This window comes from Arvicola amphibius, chromosome 3, assembly GCF_903992535.2.
Source record: "Arvicola amphibius chromosome 3, mArvAmp1.2, whole genome shotgun sequence".
NCBI classification, from domain to species: domain Eukaryota; kingdom Metazoa; phylum Chordata; class Mammalia; order Rodentia; family Cricetidae; genus Arvicola; species Arvicola amphibius.
Genome location: NC_052049.1, coordinates 181,549,655 through 181,572,179, shown reverse-complemented (window position 1 = coordinate 181,572,179; position 22,525 = coordinate 181,549,655). Strand labels below are relative to the sequence as shown.

The 22,525-nt window shown below is 47.0% G+C and overlaps 1 protein-coding gene across 2 annotated transcripts in view; it reads left to right on the top strand.

Moving 5' to 3' along the window:
• Positions 1 to 22,525, top strand: part of Tgfbr2 (transforming growth factor beta receptor 2) — an 88,522-nt gene that overhangs the window by 31,951 nt on the left and 34,046 nt on the right. For both annotated transcript variants that reach the window (XM_038323933.1, XM_038323932.1), the window contains 2 exons: positions 12,416 to 12,584; positions 14,509 to 14,699. In XM_038323933.1, the coding sequence (XP_038179861.1) occupies positions 12,416 to 12,584; positions 14,509 to 14,699 (360 nt within the window). The remainder of the gene's footprint in view (positions 1 to 12,415; positions 12,585 to 14,508; positions 14,700 to 22,525) is intronic.

Genomic DNA, 22,525 nt, shown 5'->3' with positions numbered 1-22,525 from the left:
AGAATGCTTTCCAAAACCTTAAAGATTATCATAGACGACTGACCTGTTTGGTTCATGAAAAGACAGAGAGTTGAGTGGATAGTTGCTCATGCACCTGAAGTCTGGTTCGGAGCCTTTTATACTTTAGCCTGCTTGTGTTTCCTGCTTGCTGAACTCCTCTTCAGAGCAAATTAGAAGGCAATGTTATTCAATTAGCCTTCATGCACGGAAATTGCTTGAGGAGAGAGTAAGGAATTGCTTTCTATCTATCTGGCTGAGCGGAGCACCTCTTACCTGGATACCCAAGGATGTGCTACATAATGTTGCCCACATTCCTTTCCAATTCTCTTACTGGCTACGAATCAAAGTGTGTCTTTAAGAAAACTGAACACAATATAATTTCATCTCAGTATCTGAGAGTCACAGTTTTAAGGTGCATTTTCTCCTTGTCGTGTTTGCATATCAACGCTCCAATTAGCATGTTACCAAGCGGATCAGTTCTCACCTGATAAGTGTGCAAGAAGCCAGTAGAGTGTCTCACACGGGATCGTGGCTCTTACACTGTCGGTTCCTGCTGGTAATGAACAATCTTAACAAACAGACAAACACGTCTAGGAATTGTACGCAGGGCCTAGTGTGCCTAAAGTTGCTGTGTCACAGCCTGTGTACCACACAGAGCACTTGCTTTGGTTCTACAAGGGTTGTTTAAACATCCTTGAAAATACTTATTATTAGAGGACAGAGGTTGCCCCTGGTAGAAGAGATTAGACATGCCTTATATCTTAGCTAGAACTTTCCCTATGCTGCCAAACTCCTAGCATGTAGCAGCCCCTAGACAAGTGGGACTATAGGATTAGTTTCCTAAATTACGACTTTATATTTGGTCTAAAACCTTCATTAATCTGCTAACCTCAGAGACCTCTCCCCTCTAACCTCAGAGACTCCTCCCTTTTAAACTCAGCCACTCCTCCCCTCTAAGCTCAAAGCCTCCTCTCCAAGCCCAGACACTCTCTCTACCCTGCTACCATCTATAATAGCAAGGTTCTCTAGGCTGTTGCTAGGTCTCCCGTCTCAGCTCCTCCTGTGGTGATGGCCAGCTGAAGGAGATTCATCTGAAATCCACCCCGGCCACATCTCTCCGTTGCACCTGGGAAGAATATAATTTGTGATTCTGTTTTCCCCGTTGAATGCTTTGAAGTACAGCAGTAAGAGCACATAGTAATGCGTGCTTGTCTGTCCACTCAGACTTCCAGAAACATTTGTCAGGGCCCTAAATCTGCTGCCTCCCATGAACGCACAGGGGCAGACTGACCACGGTCTTCATTATCTTGTCACTGTTTTCTAAAATTATTGCTTGATGCGCCTGTATGTATGTAAGTGTAGCATGCGCATGCTTGTGCCTGTGGAGGTCAGAGAAGGTCAGCAAAAGGCATCAGATCCTCTGGAACTGGGGTTACAATGATTATGAACCACCTTGCAGATGCTAGGATCAAACCTGGGTCCTCTTCAAGAACAGCAAGTGATCTTAATCGCGGAGTCATCTCTCCAGCCCCCGCTTGCCATTTTTTTCCTATAATTTTCCTCATGGAGGGACTATTGTATGGTGTATTACTTATCCAAAGAGAGGACTGAGTCATGCTTAGAGCATTTTCAAACATTCTTCTTGTGTGTTCTCCATCCTAACCCTGTAAGGTACCTTTGTCATTACTCAGAAAACAGAGGTTGCAAGAGACTGAATGGATGTTGCCCATGGCCCTACAGGAAGTCCAAGGCAGAGAGAGCCTAAAAATCACCCTTGGTCTAGTTAACTTTGTGTTCTTGACACAGACTAGACCCATCTGAGATGAAAGCCTGCTTGAGTAACTACCTAGATCAGGTTGGTCTGTGGGCATGCTCCTGGCAGATTGTCTTGCTATTAATCGATGCTGGAGGCCCCAGGCCACTGTGGATGACATAATCCCTAGGCTGGTGGTCCTGGGCTGTGTGAAGAAGCAAGATAAGCATGAGTGTGTGCGAAATAGCACATAGCATCCTCATTGGTTTCTGATGTGAGTGAGTTCTCCCGTCGGAATTGATGCTGCGTAGAATAGCAAACTGGCCTGCCTGCACACTCCTGCTTGGAGTTCTATCCCCGACTTCCTGCAGCGATGGACCGTGACCTGGAAGTATAAGATGAAATAAATGCTTCCCAAGTTGCTTTTAGTCAATGTTTGATCCCAGCAATCTAAAGGAAGCTAGAGCAGTTCTCAAATCGTTGTCCTCAGAGTGCTGGGCTTCATTCACTGTGCCGTCGACTGTAATCGTCTTCTAAAGAAAGTGAGGTGATGACCAAAGACCAGTCTCTTTTCTTAGAATCCCACTGTGAGGCTTGGGATTTAGTCTGGTAGAGAAGAGTGCTGTGGGCAAGGAGGAGGGCATGAGTTCAAATCCCAGACACCTATGTAACAAGCTGCACTACTAAGAGTCATTTTATTTATTTTTTTATTTTTAATTCTCTCTCTCTCTCTCTCTCTCTCTCTCTCTCTCTCTCTCTCTCTCTCTCTCTCTGTGTGTGTGTGTGTGTTTGTATACAGGTCAGAGGTCAGCACTGAATGTCATACCTTGGGAACCATCCCCCTTTCGAGTTGTTTTAAATGTTTAATATTTTCTCTCATTATGGTGTCCTGATTTGGGAACATGTAACCCTACAAGGAGAGAGAGGAGAAAGAGAGAGAGAGGAAAAAGGAAAAGAGGGAGAGGAGGAAGACAGAGGAGGGAGAGAGAAAAAGACAGTTCTGCTCAACCCCCGAGATAATCTAAAACCCCTCATTTCCCAAACCGAGAGAAAGCCAGGAAACTGTACTAGGGAGGTTTTGGAGTTGCTTGGTTTGCTAAACGAGGAAGGAAGGAAATGAATTTCAGTTCAGTTATTTGATGTTTGGGACTTAAAAAGAAAATGATCACTTTTCCATTCATCTAGTTTGTTTTATTCTATAAATGGCTTCCTTAAAATGTCCTGTCGAATATATTTTTTAGAAATCTTCAGGGACAGCTGTTTTTTTCCCCCTCAGATTAATCCTTCTGAAATACAGATAATTACTCCTTAATCCCTAAATTTACTTGCTTGGTGAATGTAAATTTGTGTTTATGTGCTTTTCTTGAAAGAGCTGTAGCAACTATTAAACTCTTGAGCTATTAATGAAAGTTGCTGAAACCCTCCCGGCCAAATTCTCTGGTAAAAGCAGTCGCATAAGCTTGGGTGCCCATGCAGAAGCGACTGCCCCTCCACCCCAGCCCATTTACAGTAGCCTGCATCGTAGTGAGTTTGAGCTGGAGCCACAGGAAAGTGGTCTACAAGTGGCTTATTTATCCTCCTTTACCTTGGACATTGTAGAGTTTATACAAATCTTTTCACAGACAAATAATGAATTGTTCTCTTTAGATGGATAAGACCTGGGCTTCCGCTTTTTTTTTCCACTTCTGCTGGGGCTTTCTTCTTTTCTCTTAGTCTTCTTGTATTTCGTAACTCTGATTTTGCCCAAAGCCAATCCTATGAACAGTGGACAACCCTAACGTATCATGTGACCTCCAGCTGGCGAACATTGCCCAGTAACTGGGCCAGGCAAGGATGGTCCAAAAGAACTTGCCCTGTCTCTGGGTGAAGTTGCTGGGTCTCCCCATTGATCAAACTCTCAGAAAGCTTGAGGATACCCAACTTGTGAAAGAAGAGCAGCCCTCTGCGGCTGAGAGGCAGGAAGTGGGGGTGGAGAGAACATCCCCAGGGCAGCAGAAACTGTCCAGCCCAGGTGTCCACTCCGAACCCCTCTCCGCATCTCGCTTCTTTTCTGAGTGCAGTAGCTTGGGCGGTGCCACTTACAAAGACAGAGCTGTCTCCTGCTTTCAGTCCATGGTCCATTCTGTTGTATGGCTTGGGTGGGCCTTGTAGATGCTGCTGCTGCAGGGAAGCCCGCAGGGAAGGGAACACGTGCCTCGAAGTGAAAGTGCCAGGTGAGAAGCGATTTGCATTTGCTGTTTTCATAGATACTGTCCACTTTCCTGAAGGAGCACAGGCCTGCACCCACTCTGTGAGCGTGTTTCTGCCCCACACCATGGCCAGCTCACTGTGGGATCTGACTTGCTCATCTTTTCTTTCTTTATCTCTCTTTCCCTCTTTCTTCTTGTTTATTCTTTTTCTTTGTCTTCCTTCCTTCCTTCCTTTTTCATCCTTTTTCTCCCTTCAATGCCCCCCTCCAATTTTCCTTTCCCCTCCCATCTTCTATGTTCTTCCCCCTGCTACCCTTCTCTCTCTGTCTCTCTCTCCTTTAAAAAAATTTTTTTTGAAATAGAGTCTCGCTTTATAGCCCAGGCTAGCCTGTAATTTTATAGCTCAGGCTGTTTTCAAATTCACAGCAATCCTCCTCCTTCAGCCTCTCAGGTTGGGATTACAAGCATGAGCCACACCATGCCAGACTTGGATGATTTTTACCAGTACAAGGCAGGTGGGATCAGCACCCACTGTAGCTAGGGTTTCCCTCGTTAACCGTATAGTTCAGCGTCTTTAAGTCCTTACTCTCTGATGACAAGAACAGAAACTGCTGTTAAAATGGTTTTCTTTTCAGAGCAACAGGGAAGAAGAACCACCCAGTGGGCTGGGCCACTCATTTTTAGGGACCCTCGAATCTTGCACTATTTGTTGAGATTGTTTTAACTTACAAAGCAGGAAACATAAGGCACTAGCGTTTCAAATAGATTTCAGAGCATTAGCTCTGTCATCCTAGGAAGCTGTTAACAAAGCATTTTGTATGTGTACATACATGTTCATGTGTGTATGTTGGGAGCAGAAGATAACCCCAGGCTACATTCTGAAATAACACCATTCCCGCCCCCCCTTTTGAGACAGGGTCTCTCATGGACCGACAGGTCCCCGGGTAGGCTCTGTCAGCCGTGGGTCGCCCGGTAGGCTCTGCCAGCCTCGGGTCACCCGGTAGGCTCTGCTAGGCTTTGCTGGCTGTGGGTCCCCCGATAGGCTCTGCCGGCCGCGGGTCGCCCGGTAGGCTCTGCTGACTGCGGGTCCACCAGTAGACTCTGCCGGCCGTGGGTCCCCGGTAGACTCTTCTGGCTGCGGGTCCCCCGGTAGACTCTGCTGGCTGCCAGTAAGCCCCAGGCGTCTTCCTGTTATTGCCTCCCAGCACTGGGATCATAAGTGTGCCATTGTGTTCTGCATTTTTACATGGAATTTAGGGTTGAACTCAGGTCCCCATGCTTTGCAAAACAAACCCTTTGCTGACTGAACTGTTACTGTCTCCCTGGCCCCATTAATAAAGTACCATGACTGCAAAACAGTTGTGCAAGAAGGTGAATGGATACCTTCTTGCAGCCTCCATGGTTCCCCAGTAAGCTGAGTAATAGCTGCCTAGTACCAGTGTCTAGGGACCACAGGGCACTGTCACCTGAAGCCACATGCTCTACTCGCCCATGGCAAAATACTCTAATTACATGGGGAAGTGGAGTCAAACACATTGTTTTAAAAATGAAAACTCAGTGAGGAGGCATTTTTGCATTTGCTGGATGACCACCATATTGGGTAGGAGTGGGACTTGCTTCTTTGTTCTGGGTGGGAGGTCATGTGGCCAGCCAGTGGACTGGTCCCACCTGGACTTCTGAGCCGTGGGTGTTAGCTGCCGGCTTTGCAAACCACATCGCTGCCTGCCAGATGGCAGCCTGGGTGTCTGACTCTGAAATGCCAGCTGCAATTAAAACCCATTCAGTGAGCGAGTCTTTCAGCGCGGGCCCAGATGGTGCGCCGGCCTCTGGGTCTGTGATCACTTAAGGAAGCCGAGCTCCAGAAGAAAGCAGATGGAAGGAGCAGGGAGAGGAGACACGCCTGGGAAGTTCAAGGACGCAGTCTTCCATTTTGCCAGCCCTAAGATCCACAGAGGAAGGAGAAAATGGCGAGTCTCCTTGCTGTGTGTAGTGATCCTCCATCTCAGAGGAGAACAACAGGCTTGCTAGGTGGGTGGGTGTGTGGAGTGTATGTGGCTTACAGTGTGTGTGTGTGTGTGTGTGTGTGTGTGTAAACCAGAGCACAACCTCAGGCATCATTCCTCAGGTGACAGACATCCACCTTAGAAACATTTTATTGTTTGAGGCTCCATGAATATGCCTGCTTCCACCTCCCCAGTGCACTGCCATGCCCACCTCTTTTCTTTCTTTCTTGTTTTTGTTTTGTTTTGTTTTGTTTAAATCATGGAGTCTGGGATTAAATCTAAGCCCTCGTCCTTGCTAGCCAAGCCCTTTAATGACTGAGCTATGGTCTCTCTAGTTACCACTCAGCCTTTAAATGAAGCCTTAGTCTTGGCGTTGTCATGAAGGCATTTTGAATCTGTGATTGGCAGCTGTCCTCAGGTGGTTTTAACTCAGGCAGGGTGCCATCAATCACGTGAGTCGGTTATAGACTAAAAAAGTGAACACTGAGGTTTCCTGGGGAAGAATTCTTCTGCCTGGACACCTGAGCACGAGCTCCTGTCTGGTTTCTATACTTCCGGTCTACCCTACAAAGGTCTGCTGCACCAGCTCCTCCAGCCCCGGGATCCAGTGCACTCCCCACAGCTGCAGATTCAATGTTTCCCTTGAGGGCTTCCCATGCATATTAATATTTGACAAGCAGTTGCAAAGCATAGCAAGCTCTAGTCACGGCCTGCTGCGAGCTATTCTTTGAGCTGCTTCTCCTTTCTTTTACTGCATCACTGGCGATGACATTACGAAATCTACAGCACCAACCCAGACATCACAGGTGGCTATGGAGTAAATGAGCTCTATCAGGTTCTCCCCATACCTGGTCCGTCATAGGGGAGTGCATGAATTCAGAGTCATACGAATGAATAATGGTGAACTGGATCATCGGCTAGAAGTCGTTGTGCAAGCCTGAAGATCCTAGCTGCATCCCTGAGACCCGTGAAGAGCTGGAAGAGAGAAACAACTCTGCAAAGTTAGTTAGCCTGTGTCCATGCTGGGGCATGCTTGCTGTCTCCACACCTCACATGCACAATAGTAATAAATATGAAGAACCAAGTTCAATGACTTGAACACGCATCTGGCAAAATGTTAAGTGCTCTTGGTGAAATCCTGACTTCCCCTAACTTTCCAGGCCACTGGTAGACACCATTTCAAAGACATGGACCAAAATGTCTTAATCCCCACTAAAAATATGACTTCTTCTTAGGCTGCTCCTCATAGAGCCTTAGACAATAGAATTATTCTAGAAGTCAATGGCTGCCTTCAAGGTCAGAACTTAGTGCCTCTGCTGCAGGCAGTGAGTGTGGGGAACAGCGAGAGAATGACGGTGTGACCCAGGGTGAAGGGTTTGCTGTTACTCAAAGGCTTGTTGGAAGGGAAGTGAAATGTGATTGACCGCGTGAGTCTGTCACATGCTGGGACAGCTGTCCCTGTTCGCAGGCCAGAGTGACACTTTCTAGGTGAGAGGCCCTCTTACTGGGACGTCTTTTTTGAGAACATTTTGAATCATTAGTTTGCCTGCTAAGGGTAGGAAACTCCCTAAGGAAAGCCAGCTGCTAATAGAGGATCTGTAGCAATTAAAATGTTGCCTTAATAGTAGACTTTAACCAAACACACGGAGACCAATTCAGCTGATTGGAAGGCATCTTGAATTTTGGTTAGAGGTTGTCTTGGTGGTGGTTTTTAGTGTGTGTATATAGGAGGTACACAGGCATTTGCAGATATACACATGTAGTGTGTGTGTGTGTGTATGTGTGTATATGTGTGTGTGTGTGTGTGTGTGTGTGTGTGTGTGTAGACCAGAAGATAACCTTGGCTGCTCTTATTCAGGCTCATTTCACTTCTGTTTTTGAAGCGAGGTCTCTCACCTTTCTGAATTTCACTAGCTAGGCTAAGTTGGTTGGCCCATGAGCTTCAGGATACCAATTGTCACTGTCTTCCCAGCAACAGCATGACAGCTCTATGCCATCGTGCCCCATTTGTTGTTGTTGTTGTTGTAGTTTTGTTTTGTGTTTTTACATGGGGTCTGGGGACTGAAGTCAGGATCTCCTTGGGCCAGAAGTTTCTTGTGGGTGTTTAGAATTATATCTTCATTCTGAGCGGTTTATCTAGATGCATTTTCTTGCATTACCGTCCGTTTGGCCCCTGACACATCACAGATTAAATCTAAGAAATTCCTGCTTGATGCTGCAAGCCTGGTGGCATCATTTCTTCCTATGGAGTGGGGTGAGCAGTATGGTTTCACCTATCCTCATGAGTTTACCAGACCTTCAGGGATTCTTGAGAACACAGAGGGTGGCTTGGGATTCTTCACTTGTTGCTTAAGACTGCCAGGGCGTCTGTGAACCTCTTGAAACCATGAACAAAAGCTGGTGTGTCTCTGCTCCCTGTCCTACAGTGAATTCATGAAGCTTTTATCAGAAGGACTTGAGACTAACACAGAGACGAATAGTGTTGTAGTCTGACCGCATTTGTCTAAGGACAGTTTCACAAAGGCCCAGAGGGCTGCTGTCACATAAAGGAAAGAGGATGTTGACCTAAAGAAAAGAAAGAAGGCTTATAGACTTCCAGGGGGAGGGAAGACTGATGGAACTGTTAAAGTGGGCGTGTCCTTTATCAGCTATAATAGGGTTACTGGGTGAGGGTAAATTGTACCAGACATGCCCCAAGTAAAGTTTACAAAAAGGAAGCCAAGGAGCTAGTTAAGGAGAAGGAAGAGGAAAGAAAATATCCTGAGTAAACCTTAACAATGGTAACTTTTATTTTCCTGTAATGGTGGAAAAATAAAATAATAAAATAAAATAAAAAGCATGTCCCCAGTCAGATATTGAGATGGTGTGCTGTAACTCTAGCCTATTTCGTAATGCACACGGTGCACTGAGCAAGCACACATTCCCTTTACACACTGCCTTCCTCCTTAAATACCCATGCTTCCAAGTGTGAGGTGTGGGGTGCTGTTTGCCTTCCCTCCAAATTCAATGGAAAGACTTCCCCTTGGAGCTCCTTGGAGGGCAACATGCCTGCTGCATCTGTGTATGCATGTCTAGGCCCTGGTCAGCTCAGGCTGCTGTAGGCAGCATCAGGGGCAATGGGACTTGCTGCCCTAGTGTCCCTCCCATTCCCTTCCCTTCTATCCCCCCTCCCTCCCCTTTTCTGCCCTCCTCTCTCTTCCCCTCCCCTGCCCATTTTCCTTCGCTCTCTCCCTTCCTTCTTTCTTCCTTTCTTTTCTGTATTTTTTTTTTTTTTTGGATGGCCCCTTCTGTTTCTTCCCTGTTGGGTATGTGTTCCAGGCACCAGACCTTTCCAGGCACTTACCGTTGTCAACACATCTGTTTGGTGGCTGCTGCCATCATCATGCTTTGCATGCTACGTGTCACTGCTGCCTTTTGTCACTTCCCTCCCACGTCTAGGCTTTTGCTAGACAAGAACTGGTCAGTATGGGAAAGGAGACGCGCGAACCCTGTCTTTGCAGGCTGCTTTCCGCAGGGGAACTTCTTCCCAGCATTGTCGAGAAGCTGTCCTTCAGCACCGCATCCATTGCGTAACTGTAGCTTTTGCTTTTGGTTTGGTTTCGAGATAGGGTCGAGTGTAGCCTATGCTGGTCTTGATGTCCCTATATAACCAAGGGCTTATGAGAGCTCACATCTTGAGCCACATGTAGGAGGCAGAGAAACCCCCACTGCCTCCAGTTCCTCCAGTCTGGACTGAGCTTCCTAATCCTCACCAGTTTTACCCACTGGGGACCAAGTATTCAAATCTATGAGCCTGTGGGGGGCCAGTCTCATTCAGCCCATCACACTTAATACATAAAAACAATATATCTCCAAGAAAAAAACAAAACACTAAAATACCAAAACCCAACACTCAGGCTATGTGAACCATTCAGCCAGGACATGTGAAAGCCACCCAAGGCTTCGCTATTTCTCCAGTTGCTCAGGTGTTGATACTGCACTGTCTAGAAAGGCAAAGCTGATAGCCGCCCTAAGATCTTCAAATGCCAGGCTAAATTCTAAAGACTTGGCTGTCGGTTGAGGAGATCACCAGAGACCCCAACCAGCAAATAATGTACCATTTAGGACAGAACCAAAACCAAGAAAAGAACGTGACTGTAGAAAGTACAGTCCTGTACTTCTTTATTTTGTTATCTTATAGGAAAATCTAAGTGATCGAAAGCATTGTTCCACAAAAGGATCCAAACACAACTATTGCTGGAAAAGTATATCCATTGTTGTGTTGGTACCAAATTTAAACAAGGCCCAGGGCCCCTTGATGCCTATATTTTTAGCTAAGCAGAACAGTCTGGGAGACATTGAGGATTTCAAAATAGTTTCTTACCTAAAAATACACTTCCTGAAATGAACTAGAGGCCTGAAAGGGATGAATGGGCTTGCTTTTTTTTTCCTTCTGTGTTTACTGTCACCACAAGAAAGCAGATCTTAAATATATAAGCTTGTATTTTTAGAGACCCAGGAAGCAGGTGTTGTGCCCAAACAACAAAGAAGGTCACAGGGTGAACCGCTGAGGACAGAAATCCAAAGTGTGCACCAAGAAGAGTGACTGGGAGGAACCAAAGCTGGTATCCTCTGGGCAGGAAAAACTAGCACAAGGAGAGTACATGGCGCCCTTCTCAGGCCTCTCCCAAGGGACCTCTTGGAGAAGTCCCTCCCCGTTTCCTCCAGGCCAGCATTTCTTCTGCAGCCACTAGCAATCCGTGTCTAATCTTAGTGCAAGAGAACATGAGTTGATGTCCCTCTCTTTGGTTGGATCCATACCAGCTTTGACTTACTCCATCAACTCCAAACCACATCTTTAATGAGCTCCTTTCCTCTCTGCCTACTGACTGCATACAGATGTGACCAGCTGCCTCCCGTGCCTGTCCCTATGCCTTCCTCACTGTGGTGGACTAGCCCCTCAAACTATGAGCCAAAATAAACCCTTCCTTCTTTAAGTTGCTACTTGCCAGGTATTTGGCCAGCAATGAGAAAGGGAACTAATACAGATGCTGTCTATATGACAGGTACTCTGTGACATACCAGAGATGCAGCGTTTAAACAAAGCAGACTGGGGCTCTTGGAACTTCCATGTTGGTGAATAGGTTATAGGGAAATATGTGACCCAAGAGCTTGGCCAATAAGCAAACAGAATCCTGTGGTAGTTACTAGCTGGTCATTTTAGAATGAAGGGTGTCATTTAATCAGAGACCAGAAAGAGTGACAACGGTGATAGAAATAGACACTAAAAATTAAACGAATGTGTTCCTAGAGGCTGCCATACCCTCCAGCATGAGAAATAAGGGGGAAAGGTCAGCAGTGTGAGGGGATGTGGTCAGGCTACAAGCAGGTTCTTGAAGTATAATCAGTTTTCCACACAGAGGCAGTGGAGAAGGGGTAAAAGGCAGTGGTAGAACATGAGAGAAAGTGGGCCAGGTCCGGGGAGTGTGAATCTGGGAAAGACAAACAGCTGGCCATCTTGTTCCCAGCATACACCTGGGAGAACTGTCAGAGCCTTTGCACAAGGGATGGCTCCACCACCGCCCTCTGTTTCTGTACCGCTGCTTCTAGGAAGACGGAGCCTACCTGCCACCTCTCTGACCACATCCCCCACACTGCAGTCACCCCGGCTCCCTCACCCCTTGTTCCTCACATTGGAGGATATGGCAGGATAGGAGCACAGCAGCTCAACCCTTAGTGTCTGTTTTTGCCACTCTGTGCCCACTTGGGTGATGGCTCTTTTCCAATGCCGCCATCTTACGTGCCCACCTCCATTTTGTTCCCCTTTCCCTGTCTGCTTTATTTATTTAGTTAGTTATTTTAGACAGGGTCTCATGTAGCCTGGACTGGCTCCAACCTCTCTTTACAGCTGAGGATAACCTTGAACCCTTGCCCTTCCATCCTCTATTTCCTATGTGCTCGGATCCCAGGTGGCACCACTATGTCCAGCTTACACAGTGCTGAGGATGGAGCTCGGAGTTTCCTGATAGTTGGGCAAATACTCTAGGAACTGAGCCACATATCCAGCCCCAATAGACCAGGTTTTCTCCAGGAGAACTTGGAGCATTCAGGACAGTGGGTCAATCTGTGTCTTTATTGATAAGGCTTTTGTAGAAAGCACGCCGTATGCCCGTCGTGGATAAAGCCCAGAAGTTGCTCCGCATCCCCATCACCTCTCCCATGCAACACACCACACATTACTCCTTGTGTGAATCCTGGAATTCTAATCTGATTAGGGGTTTCTTTTCTTTATTACCCTCCCCCACATTCTTTCGTTGACTTATTTGTTCTGGAGGGTGCAGGCACACACCATGTGATATGTGTGGGGGTCAGAGGACACCATTCAGGAGTTGCTTCACTCTTTCTCACACGGGACCCTGGGGTCTAACTCAGGCCACCGGGTGCATGTGTGGCGTTCGATAACCCTTTGCCCTTCCTTTCTCTCTCCTCAGTTAACAGTGGCATGATGACCAGCGATAACGGCGGGGCCGTCAGGCTTTCGCAACTGTGCAAGTTTTGCGATGTGAGGTTGTCCACTTGTGACAAGCAGAAGTCCTGCATGAGCAACTGCAGCATCACGTCCATCTGTGAGCAGCCGCAGGAAGTCTGCGTGGCTGTGTGGTAAGCGGGCCTTTGAGGAAGGGGGCCTTGCTTTCCCTGTCACCTCACACGGGGGGGGGGGGGGGGGCGCTGTTCCAGGAAGAAGGGTTTGTCCTGGCCAGCAGGGCGGGATGGCCCATGATGGCAGAGAAGACATGGCTGACGGTCACATGGTGGCAGCATTTAGGGAGCAGAGAATGAACCAGCTGGAAATCAAGTTCATACGCCTGAGCCTATGGGGCACGTGCCACATTCAAATCATGACACTTCGTTTTCCGTCCTTGTTAGTCACGCATGCTCATGGCAACAGTCACTGTTTGTGTCCCTTGAATACAGATACGATATTCATGTCCCCCCTCTGCCAGTTATTAAATCTGATTGCCAGAATACTTCTTTTTGTTTGTTTGTTTGTTTTCGAGACAGGGTTTCTCTGTAGCTTTGGAGCCTGTCCTGGAACTCGTTCTGTAGACCAGGCTGGCCTTGAACTCAGAGAACTATCTGTCTCTGTCTTCAGAGTGCTGGGATTAATGACGTGTGCCCCCCCACTGCCCTGCCAGAATACTTTTTATTATGGTTTCAATGTGAAATGCCCCTCAGAGGCTCTGACATTTGAACATTTAACCCCCAGGTGGCTCAGTTCACTTCCTAGCACCCGCATGACAACCCATAACCTCCTCTAATGCCCGTCATAAGAGATCAGATGCCCTCTTCTGGCCTCCTCTGGCACTAAGCACACACATGGTGCACATAAAATTAAAATAAATAAATTAGTATTTAAACAAATATAATGTCCATGCAGAGCCAATCACCTGGGCATTTCCCCAAATATATACCATGCCATTTATCTTTTGATCTCTAGGCCAAATTAGTCTCCAAACATGTGGGTGGCAACGAGATAATCCACTTCTAACAGCATAAACTGTTCCTATTTTTCTGTTCTGGAAATGTAGAACACTGTGTCCTTCTCTCTACTGTGTTAATCATTTGTTTCCCCCCCACCCCTTTCTCAAATTCAGAAACTTAAATTTCTTTAATTAGGATCATTCTTCCCCCTGTTGTTTTGGGAACCAGCTGTTGTGCCCCCCCCCCACCTCCACACACACAGAGTGATTTTTGACCAGCAAGCAGGACCACCTGGATTTGTTTTGTGACCAAAGTGACCTGTGACCAGCAAGCAGAACAAACAGGCTTTAGAGACGGCTTAATTTTTAAAGCACTTGCTGTACAGGCGTGAGGACCTAAGTTTGATCCCCAGAAACAGCCGGATGTGGTGACATACGCCTGTAATCCCCGTCCTCTGGAGGCAGAGACAAGAGCACTCCTGGGACTTGCTGGCCAGCCAGCCTAGCTGAATTGTCCAGTTCCAGGCCAGAGAGATGCCCTTAGTAATCAAGCTGGACATCTCCTGAAGAACAGTGGTTGAGGTTGAACTCTGCCCCCCACATGCTCATGTACACAGGTACAAATATATGAACACACACATGCATAGCAAAGACAAAAGGTTCTACCACTACGTCCCTAGGCAGCCTTTTTAAGAACTCTCTGGTTAGACACACAGTGTGAGGCTGTAGTGCCCCAGGAATGGGAGATTTGAAATGACGCAGGTCCGCAGGAACCCTCTTTCCCACATTTTTTCCATATAAAGATTCCAGTAAGGCTGATGCCTGAGTTTTCGGGCAGAGATCCCCCAAGGAGAGCAGTTTCACTTCTAATCCTAAGTAAGCTCTGAGCTGAGCAAAAGATGAAGGGAGGTGGGCGAAGTTGATGCAGGGGAGTATGGGAGAACTTAAGGATGTTGGGGAGCAGGAAGTGGGAACTACTTCCTGAAGAAAGGACACACTTGGCTGTTCTATCCAGAGCCTATTCATTCATTCATTCATTCATTCATTCATTCTCCCATCTCTCTGCCCCTCTCTCTTCCCCTCGTTGAACCTCTGCATCCCAGGAGGAAGAATGATGAGAACATTACACTGGAGACGGTGTGCCATGACCCCAAGCTCACCTACCATGGGTTTGCCGTAGAAGACGCTACTTCGCCCAAGTGCATCATGAAGGAGAAGAAAAGGGCCGGTGAGACTTTCTTCATGTGTGCCTGCAACGTGGAGGAGTGCAATGACCACATCATCTTTTCAGAAGGTGAGCTGTCCTGTCTGGCTGCAGTCCTCTGGGGCGCCCTGCTCTGCAGGGCTCTGGAGCATGCTCGGAGGACATGTACCCATTTCCCTGGAGGACAGAGGTCCTTGGGAAGCAGTGGGGTCCGTGCTTGCCCTTCTCCCATTTGTTTCCCCAGGGTTTATCTTGGTATCCAGTGTTGGCGAATAGTTTCTTTTTCCCAGAGCAGTGGTTTTCCAGGTCTCTTCTCAGGGTGGTGGCAGCAGCAGCAGCAACTGAAGATTTGTTAGAAATGTGAATTGTTATTATTATTTAAAATTTATTTTCTCTCTGTGTGTGCATAGATGTGTGAGTTCATGCACGGTATGTATGCATGTGTGTCACATGTATGTGATTGACAGAAGCCAACCTTGAACATCATGCTTCAGCAGCCATCCACCTTGCTTTGTGATCAGCATGATTATGCTGGGCTGGCTGGCTGAAAAAATTGTTCTATATGGAACTATGGATAGACAAGGAGTATAGCCAAATATGCTACTGAGATTACTGAATTAATGAACTGATTACTCTGTATATCTATTTATTTACTTATCTTTAGATAGTCACCATGCTGGTCTAATCAGCCTGCAATTCACTATGTACAACCCAGGTTGGCCTCAAATTTGGACTCCTCCTGCTTCAGCCTCCTGAGTGCCAAGATTAGGCACCATTACTCTTGGCATCGAGATGTTTCAAAACATTCCTCTCATTCTTTTCTTTCTATAAAAATAAACACCATTTAAAAAGCCCAGTTGCGGGAGCCTGATAGACATGTGCAGTGAATAAGCAGCTCCATAGTCCAGAAAGACCCTCTCTGCGACTCCCAGTAAGTTCTCTTGTGTCCTTTGGCACTGAGTTCCTGCTGGAGCTCTTGTTTTAGAATTTTAAGTTTTTTCCCCTCTTGTGTTTGCTGACTTCCACTCACAATCAGTAGCCATGGCCTTGACACAAATCCTTTAAAAAGTGAGTGTTGGGTGCACTCAGTTTCTGAGGGCATGATGTGCCTGTGTTATTCAACCTCCAGATGCCCCAACCTCTAGTTGGATGGGTGGATGGATGGATGGATGGATGGACGGACGGACAGACAGACAGACAGACAGACAGACAGTTTGGCTGGCCTTTTCCACCTGTCTACCTGCTGCATGCCGGACCCTTCAGAAGAAGGGACAGATTACAGAGAGACCTTGCCATCTAGTCAGAAAGCCAACCAGGCATCCCCAACCCACAGCCTGTAGGATGGCTATGAATTCAGACCAAAGAAATGTCATACACTTACTTCAGACTTTGTATAGTGTGCGCCTGCGTTTTGTTGATTATTTCATTTTGTGTGTGATTGGTCATGTGGTTCTCCAGCGTGAGCTTTCAGATGACAGCATGTCAGAAGGCTACGCATGCCTGGACATGTTAAAAAGCTGGTGGTTTTGTTTGCTGCAAAAGCTATCACCTCTGCAGCCAGGCCCCACGCATTGCCTGGTGGTTTCAGTACCTTCCGCATTGGCCAAGGAAAAGGGGGATGAGAAAGCCTTAAAAACGGGGTGCGCCGGGCGGTGGTGGCGCACACCTTTAATCCCAGCACTCGGGAGGCAGAGGCAGACGGATCTCTGTGAGTTCGAGGACAGCCTGGTCTACAAGAGCTAGTTCCAGGACAGGCTCCAAAGCCACAGAGAAACTCTGTCTCGAAACATCTCTCTTCCCATCTCTGAAGATCTGTGTAGCTGCAAGATCTGAGAACCTACCCGGTACTCATCTAAATTCAGAATACAGAGTAGAAGAGGGTGCCAGGTGACAGCCATACGTCAGGCAAGACATGGCGGGTGCCAGGATGGACATGCAGTCTGAGGTGTAGGAAAGGAAGATGCTTTCAGGTGCAGCTGCCCTGTGACTGGGAGACGGCATGCCAACTTTGCAAGACATTTATCTATTTCGTTTTTAATATGTGTGCCTGTGGTGTCTGTGTGCACGTGTTTATGGTATCTCCACATGTGTGGGTACATGTGTGTGCACGAGTACACAGAGGCCCAAGGTTGACACTGCTTGCCTTTCTCTGTCGCCTTCTACTTTGTACGTGGAGGCAGACGCTCCCTGAACTCAGCGCTCACCTTTGAGCTCATGTAGTTCATCATCTTACTCTAGCATTCCTGTGTCTGCAGCTAGAGTACTGGGATTCCCCGAGGGTTTGCACATCCACACCAGCGGGCTTTTGTGTGGGTTCAGGGAATCCAAACCCTGTTCCTCATGCTTTGAGTGCAACAAGCCCTTTACCTGCTGGGGCATCTCGCCAGGCCCCTCACAAGACACCTGCTCTGCCTGAATTGGCCAGGGCCAAAGGCGCTCGCTGTCTACTTATCTCTTGGTTGTGTTTATTTGTCTGTTTCTTACCCCCTCCCTCTCTTCCTACCATCCTATCTAGATAAAGTCTTAGGTATCCCAGACATTTTAGAATTCCCTAGATAGCAGAAAATGACCTTGAATTCTTGACCCCTCCCCTTTGTTCCGCCTCTCAGGTGCCAGGATTCCAGGTGGGCACCAGACCTACCCAGCTTTTACAAGTGCATGAGTGCTCTGAACTCTGGTCGTTAAGCTTGTGTGACTAGCACTTTATCCACTGAGCCACCTCCCAGCCCAGCCTTTTTGAGACAAGGTCTCTTGATGGCCCAGAACTCACCAAGGAGGTTAGGCTGCACACTGAGTCCCAGGGGTCCTTCTGTCTTTGCTTCCCTGATGCTGGAATTAAAGGAGTGTTGTCTGGCTTCAGGGCTTCAGGTCTATTCTGGCATCTGGGTTCTACAGCTGTGTTTCCCTGTGAACAGAGCATCCAGATATCTGGGTACCACACCACAGGCACACTGGATAGGCTTGCTTTGTTTTAATATGTGCCTCTTTCCATCTCTCTTTTCTCCCCCCACACCTTCCCCAGTCAAAGGGAGCGTGCTGAGTCTAGGATTTCTAATCAAAGCTAACCACAGCCCTTATGTTGCTGGATAATATTACAAATTAGGTGCTCTGTTCCTGTTCTGACTCAGGAGCACAGCAGGAAGCTGCTAAATAAGAGTGGAAGGGCGGCAGGGCCTCTCAGATCAGTGACTGAGTAATCACGCTCTGGGCCACAGAAAGCTTGCCCAGGGCTGCATGGTCTTCTGTTGGAAGGCCACACCAAGCTTTTGGATTAGTGCTGTGATGGCATCTCAGGGTTATTGTCAAGACTTTGGAGTCCCCAGCACTTTCTACAGAGCTCGTCTGTGTAAAACACAGCTATCGTAGTCAGATTTCTATTTCCGTGACAAAGACCATGACCAAAGCAATGTGGGGAGCAGAGGGTTCATTTGGCTTCATTTCTCATTGCTAATTCATCATTGAGGGCAGCCAAGGCCGGAACCCATCGCAGGAACTTCAAGGCAGGAACAGAAGCAGAAGCCATGAAGGAATGCGTTAGGCCAGTCTGGTGAAGGTAATTCCTCAGTTGAAACCCCTTCTTTCCAGATGCCTCCTGAATATGTTGCCAAAACAAACAAACAAACAAACAAACAAAACAAGCAAATCCAAACTTCCCAAACCAGCATCTCTTGCACCAAAGGGAATGAGTGTTCTGAGGCAATTAGGAGTGGGAGTGGTCCGGAAACAGATTCAGGTGAGCCTGGAGAATATGCTCACGGTGGAAATGGTTACATCAGCTTTTTATAGCTATAACACAAAAGGCAGCTGAATATCGAGACAATTAGTAAATGCATTGTTGGGGGGCACCAGGCAGGGTGGTTCTGACACAGCAGAGAATCTCTCCCCCGGGTGATTTCACACCCTATCTGATGTTATTCTTAGCTTCTAGCCTGGTGGAAACCAGGGGTATGCTAGTTGCTTAGCTCATTCAAAAGGTTTCACCTGGTCCTTCAAGGATGTTAAGTTGGATCCTGAGGTTGGTGAAAACCAGCAAGTAAAGGGGAGTAAAGATAGCCCGAGATAGGTTTCACTCTGTGTCTGCAGGATTCTAACTCAACCGCCAGTTCCATCTGGTGGACTAGTCAGTGGCCCTTCTGATCTGCAGTGCAGGGCTAGCTTTCCTAGAAAACTCCAACTAACATGCCTTCCTTACCCGTGCCTCCCTCATAAGGAGCCTGCTTCTGAATGGGCCAGACTAGCGGTGTGCCTCCAGCATCGCTTCTGAATGGAGCAGACAGACGAGCCAGCCCCGTGTCTCCTCCATCTGCAGCATCACAGGGCCTCGGGAACGCTAAGATGTTAGTGGATATGGGCAGCGGTGGTCACTGGAATGCTGACCCAGAAGTTAGCTTCTGTTCCAGAGGACTGGAGGTCTGTTCCCGGTACCCAGGCCTGGTGTCTCATAACCATCTGTAATTACAGCTCTGGGGGATTAGATGCCTTCTTTTGGCCTCTGAATCACCTACACCCATGTGCACATACACACACACGTCAATAAAAATAAGATCTTAGGTTAAAAGAAGTACTAGGGGGACTCACCCAGGCAGGTGGAACCAGAGAGGGCCTTGCTAACTTCATGCTCACTAAGGTAACAGGACTCAGAGCAGTCATTTTGGCCTAAAATAAACAAAAGAACCTTTATTTGATTCAGTTGGGTAATAGACTAGAGGGGGAATCAGTGGAAAAACTCTTCAGTTGTAAAGAAAATGAGATGCCTTTGCCCTAAACATGTCTACAGACACTTCAATATTTTCTAGAAAATATGCTTAATATGTGATATGTCCATGTGTGTATGTGGGGATACATTGTGTGTGTGCACTTGGAGGCTGGAAGTTAATGTTTGGTGTCTTCCTCTGTCACTTCCTACCTTATTTTTAAGACAGGGTCTCTGCTATTGAATTTGGGGTTCACTGTTTCAGCAAGGTTTGCCAGCCCACAAGTTCAAGGAATCCTCTTCCCCCCCCCCCCTCTTGCTAGGGTTGTATGTAGATGCACACCTAGCTTTTGTGTAGATCCAACATGTGCACCACCTCCCATACTGGGGTCATAGATACATACCTCCACACTTAGCTTTTGTGTAGATCCAACTTGTGCCCCCCATACTGGGGTCATAGATACACATCTAGCTTTTGTGTAGATCCAACCTGTGCCCCCCATGCTGGGGTCATAGATGCACACCTTCACACCTAGCTTTGGTGTAGATCCAAGCTCAGGTCCTCATGCTTGCAGGGCAAGCATTTACCCACTCACCCATCTCCCTAGCACGACCTTAAAATATTTTAATAGACATAAGAATTACATATATTTGGGGAGCAATATGATGCTTTGGGCACAATGTGACAGTTAGATCACAATATAACATATATGTACATGTGTCACCGTCATCGGTACAATTCGTGTGTCACTTACCTCAAACACTTATCACTTCATTGTGTGGAGACTTCCAAAGCTCTCTTAAGTTACTGTTTTGAAATATTAAATTAGTTTTTGTCAACCTAGTGCCTCTGCTGCGCTATAGAACATTAGCCATTATCCTTCCCAATCGACTGCACTCCTGTACTCCGAGCTGCTCTTGCCACGCCCTCCCCAAGCTCCGGTATCTACTATTCTGTTCTCTGCTGCTGAGAAGTTAACTTTTTAGTTTCCAGGTAGAAAAATGAACAGTGTCTCTCTGTGTCTTGCCTTATTTCACTTCAGCACCATTCATGCTACTGACGATGGGAGGATTTCATTTTTAATAGCAGAATTGTGTTCTACCCTGAGCATGTATGTGTGTGTGCAGATTGCTGCATAGCTTTTCCTGATGATAGGAAAAGGCATCGACTACTAAATATAATGTTACCAAGGTCCAGCTTGGCAAAGGAGAGAGTTTATTGCTTTACTTACAGAGCATGAATGATGGGGGGGGGGTACTTACAGGATCACAGGTGACCTCCAAAGCAGAAGTGTAATTGCCAAATCTTGCCCCAGCATGGATGATAACTTCCCCTGAAGTGCAAGGATGGATACTTCCACTTCCACACTTTACATGTAGTATAGACTTTAGTGACTCCAAAGACTGGGACCCTGAACAGCTGGCGTGGAAGGACTTATAGAAAGAAGTGACCGAGAGCTCATCTGAGGGCCCAGGGACCATTCCCACTGCCTCCTTTCCTCCTTCTATGAGGGAAGTCAACAGGCTCCATCCTGAGGGCCTCTGAGGTCATCACAGCTTCTCTGTTGAATGTAGGGATGGCTGTTAGGCTCAGAGGATGGCATCCCACAACAGACAAATGCACCCATTCACATTTTGCTCATCCATTCATCCATCAAGAGATTTTAGTTTCTGTATGTTGGCCATTGTCCATAGTGTTGCAGTGAAGATGGGCATGCAGTGTTCTCAGAATATCTCTAGACATATTGGTTTTGTTCCTTCTAGACTAATGGACCACATGGGAATTCTATTTCTAGCTTTATGATGGCCACCATGGTGCTTTTCATCATGGCCATCACTGTCGCTTTTCATGATCACTATGTAGGCCAGACTGGTCTGAAAATCTTAGAGATCCACTTGCCTCTAATTCTGGAGTGCTGGCATTAAAATCATGTACCAACCGCTATGCCTGAATAGAGAATCCTTTTCTCTGTAATCCTCTACTGAATCAGCCATTTGAGACTAGCCATTTTGGGAAGTCTGGGTTAGATTGGGAGTCCCTGCCTCATGCTTAAGGTGGATGAGTGATGGAGGTTGATTCCCGACATCCCCCTGGGGCCTTCACATGCATAGGCATTCACACATATGTACCCCTCCACATACATACAGACATATACCTTGGGCCTTCTCATGCACAGGCACCTACACACATGCCCTCCCACATGGAAACATGCATACACACACACACACACACACACACACACAGAGATGGAGACAAGAAGAATGGTGAACTTGAACAGCATGCTGTAGGATAAATAAGCAGAGAAGCTGTGGGCTTTGAGAACATAGCACAGCAGAACAGTAGTCCCTTGAGCTATGTGAGGTTTCCGTTGCTGCACTTTGGGTACCATCAGGTGACTGCAGGGCATCATGAAGGTCACGTGTTCTCCACTGCCCTGATGTTTCCCCTCTGACCTGTGTTAAGGTGAAAAGCAGGGCATCCTAGGTAGTACTATCAATCAGTGGCTTGATGCCCCTCCACAGAAGGCTGGACATTAACTTCTGCGTTTCTCGGGGTTTTTTTTGACAGTCATTGCAGAATGGCCTTGTATTTTATAGAGTTCATGGTTGAGAACATTGCTGTGGTTGCAACACTAAACTGTAAAAAAAGAAAATTCCATGATGAGGCCTGGGGATGCTTGTCTAGCATGCATAAAGCCCCGAGTTTCATCCCAACACGACATAAGGATGCTGCCGTTCACCTGTATACCCAACACGCAGGAGGTGGAGGCAAGGAGGATCAGAAGCAGAGTTCAAAGCCAGCTTGGGCTACATGAGGCCTTATCTCAAAAAGAAAAAAAGTGTAAATCAGCATCTGATTCAGTGTTGGATGCTTGTAGTGTTTCTTCTTGGCTACATGTGGTCATATCCAGTCCGTGGCTGAAGATTGGATGCTTCTGCTGTGGAAGCCAGAAGTTCATTTTACTCTTGCTGTTCAATGCTTTACCCTTTTGGTTTTTTGAGGGGCCCGCCACTCAGCTATCAAATAAATCACACACTGAGGCTTACTCTTAGTTATGTATAAATGCTCGATCTTAGCTTGGCTTGTTTCCTGCTAGTTTTTCTTAAATTAAATTATCCTGACTACATTTTGCTTCTGCGTTTTTATTTTTAACTTTTGAATATCTTACTTTCCTTCTTACTCTGTGGCTGGCTGGGTGGCTAGGCCCGGGTATCCTCCCTT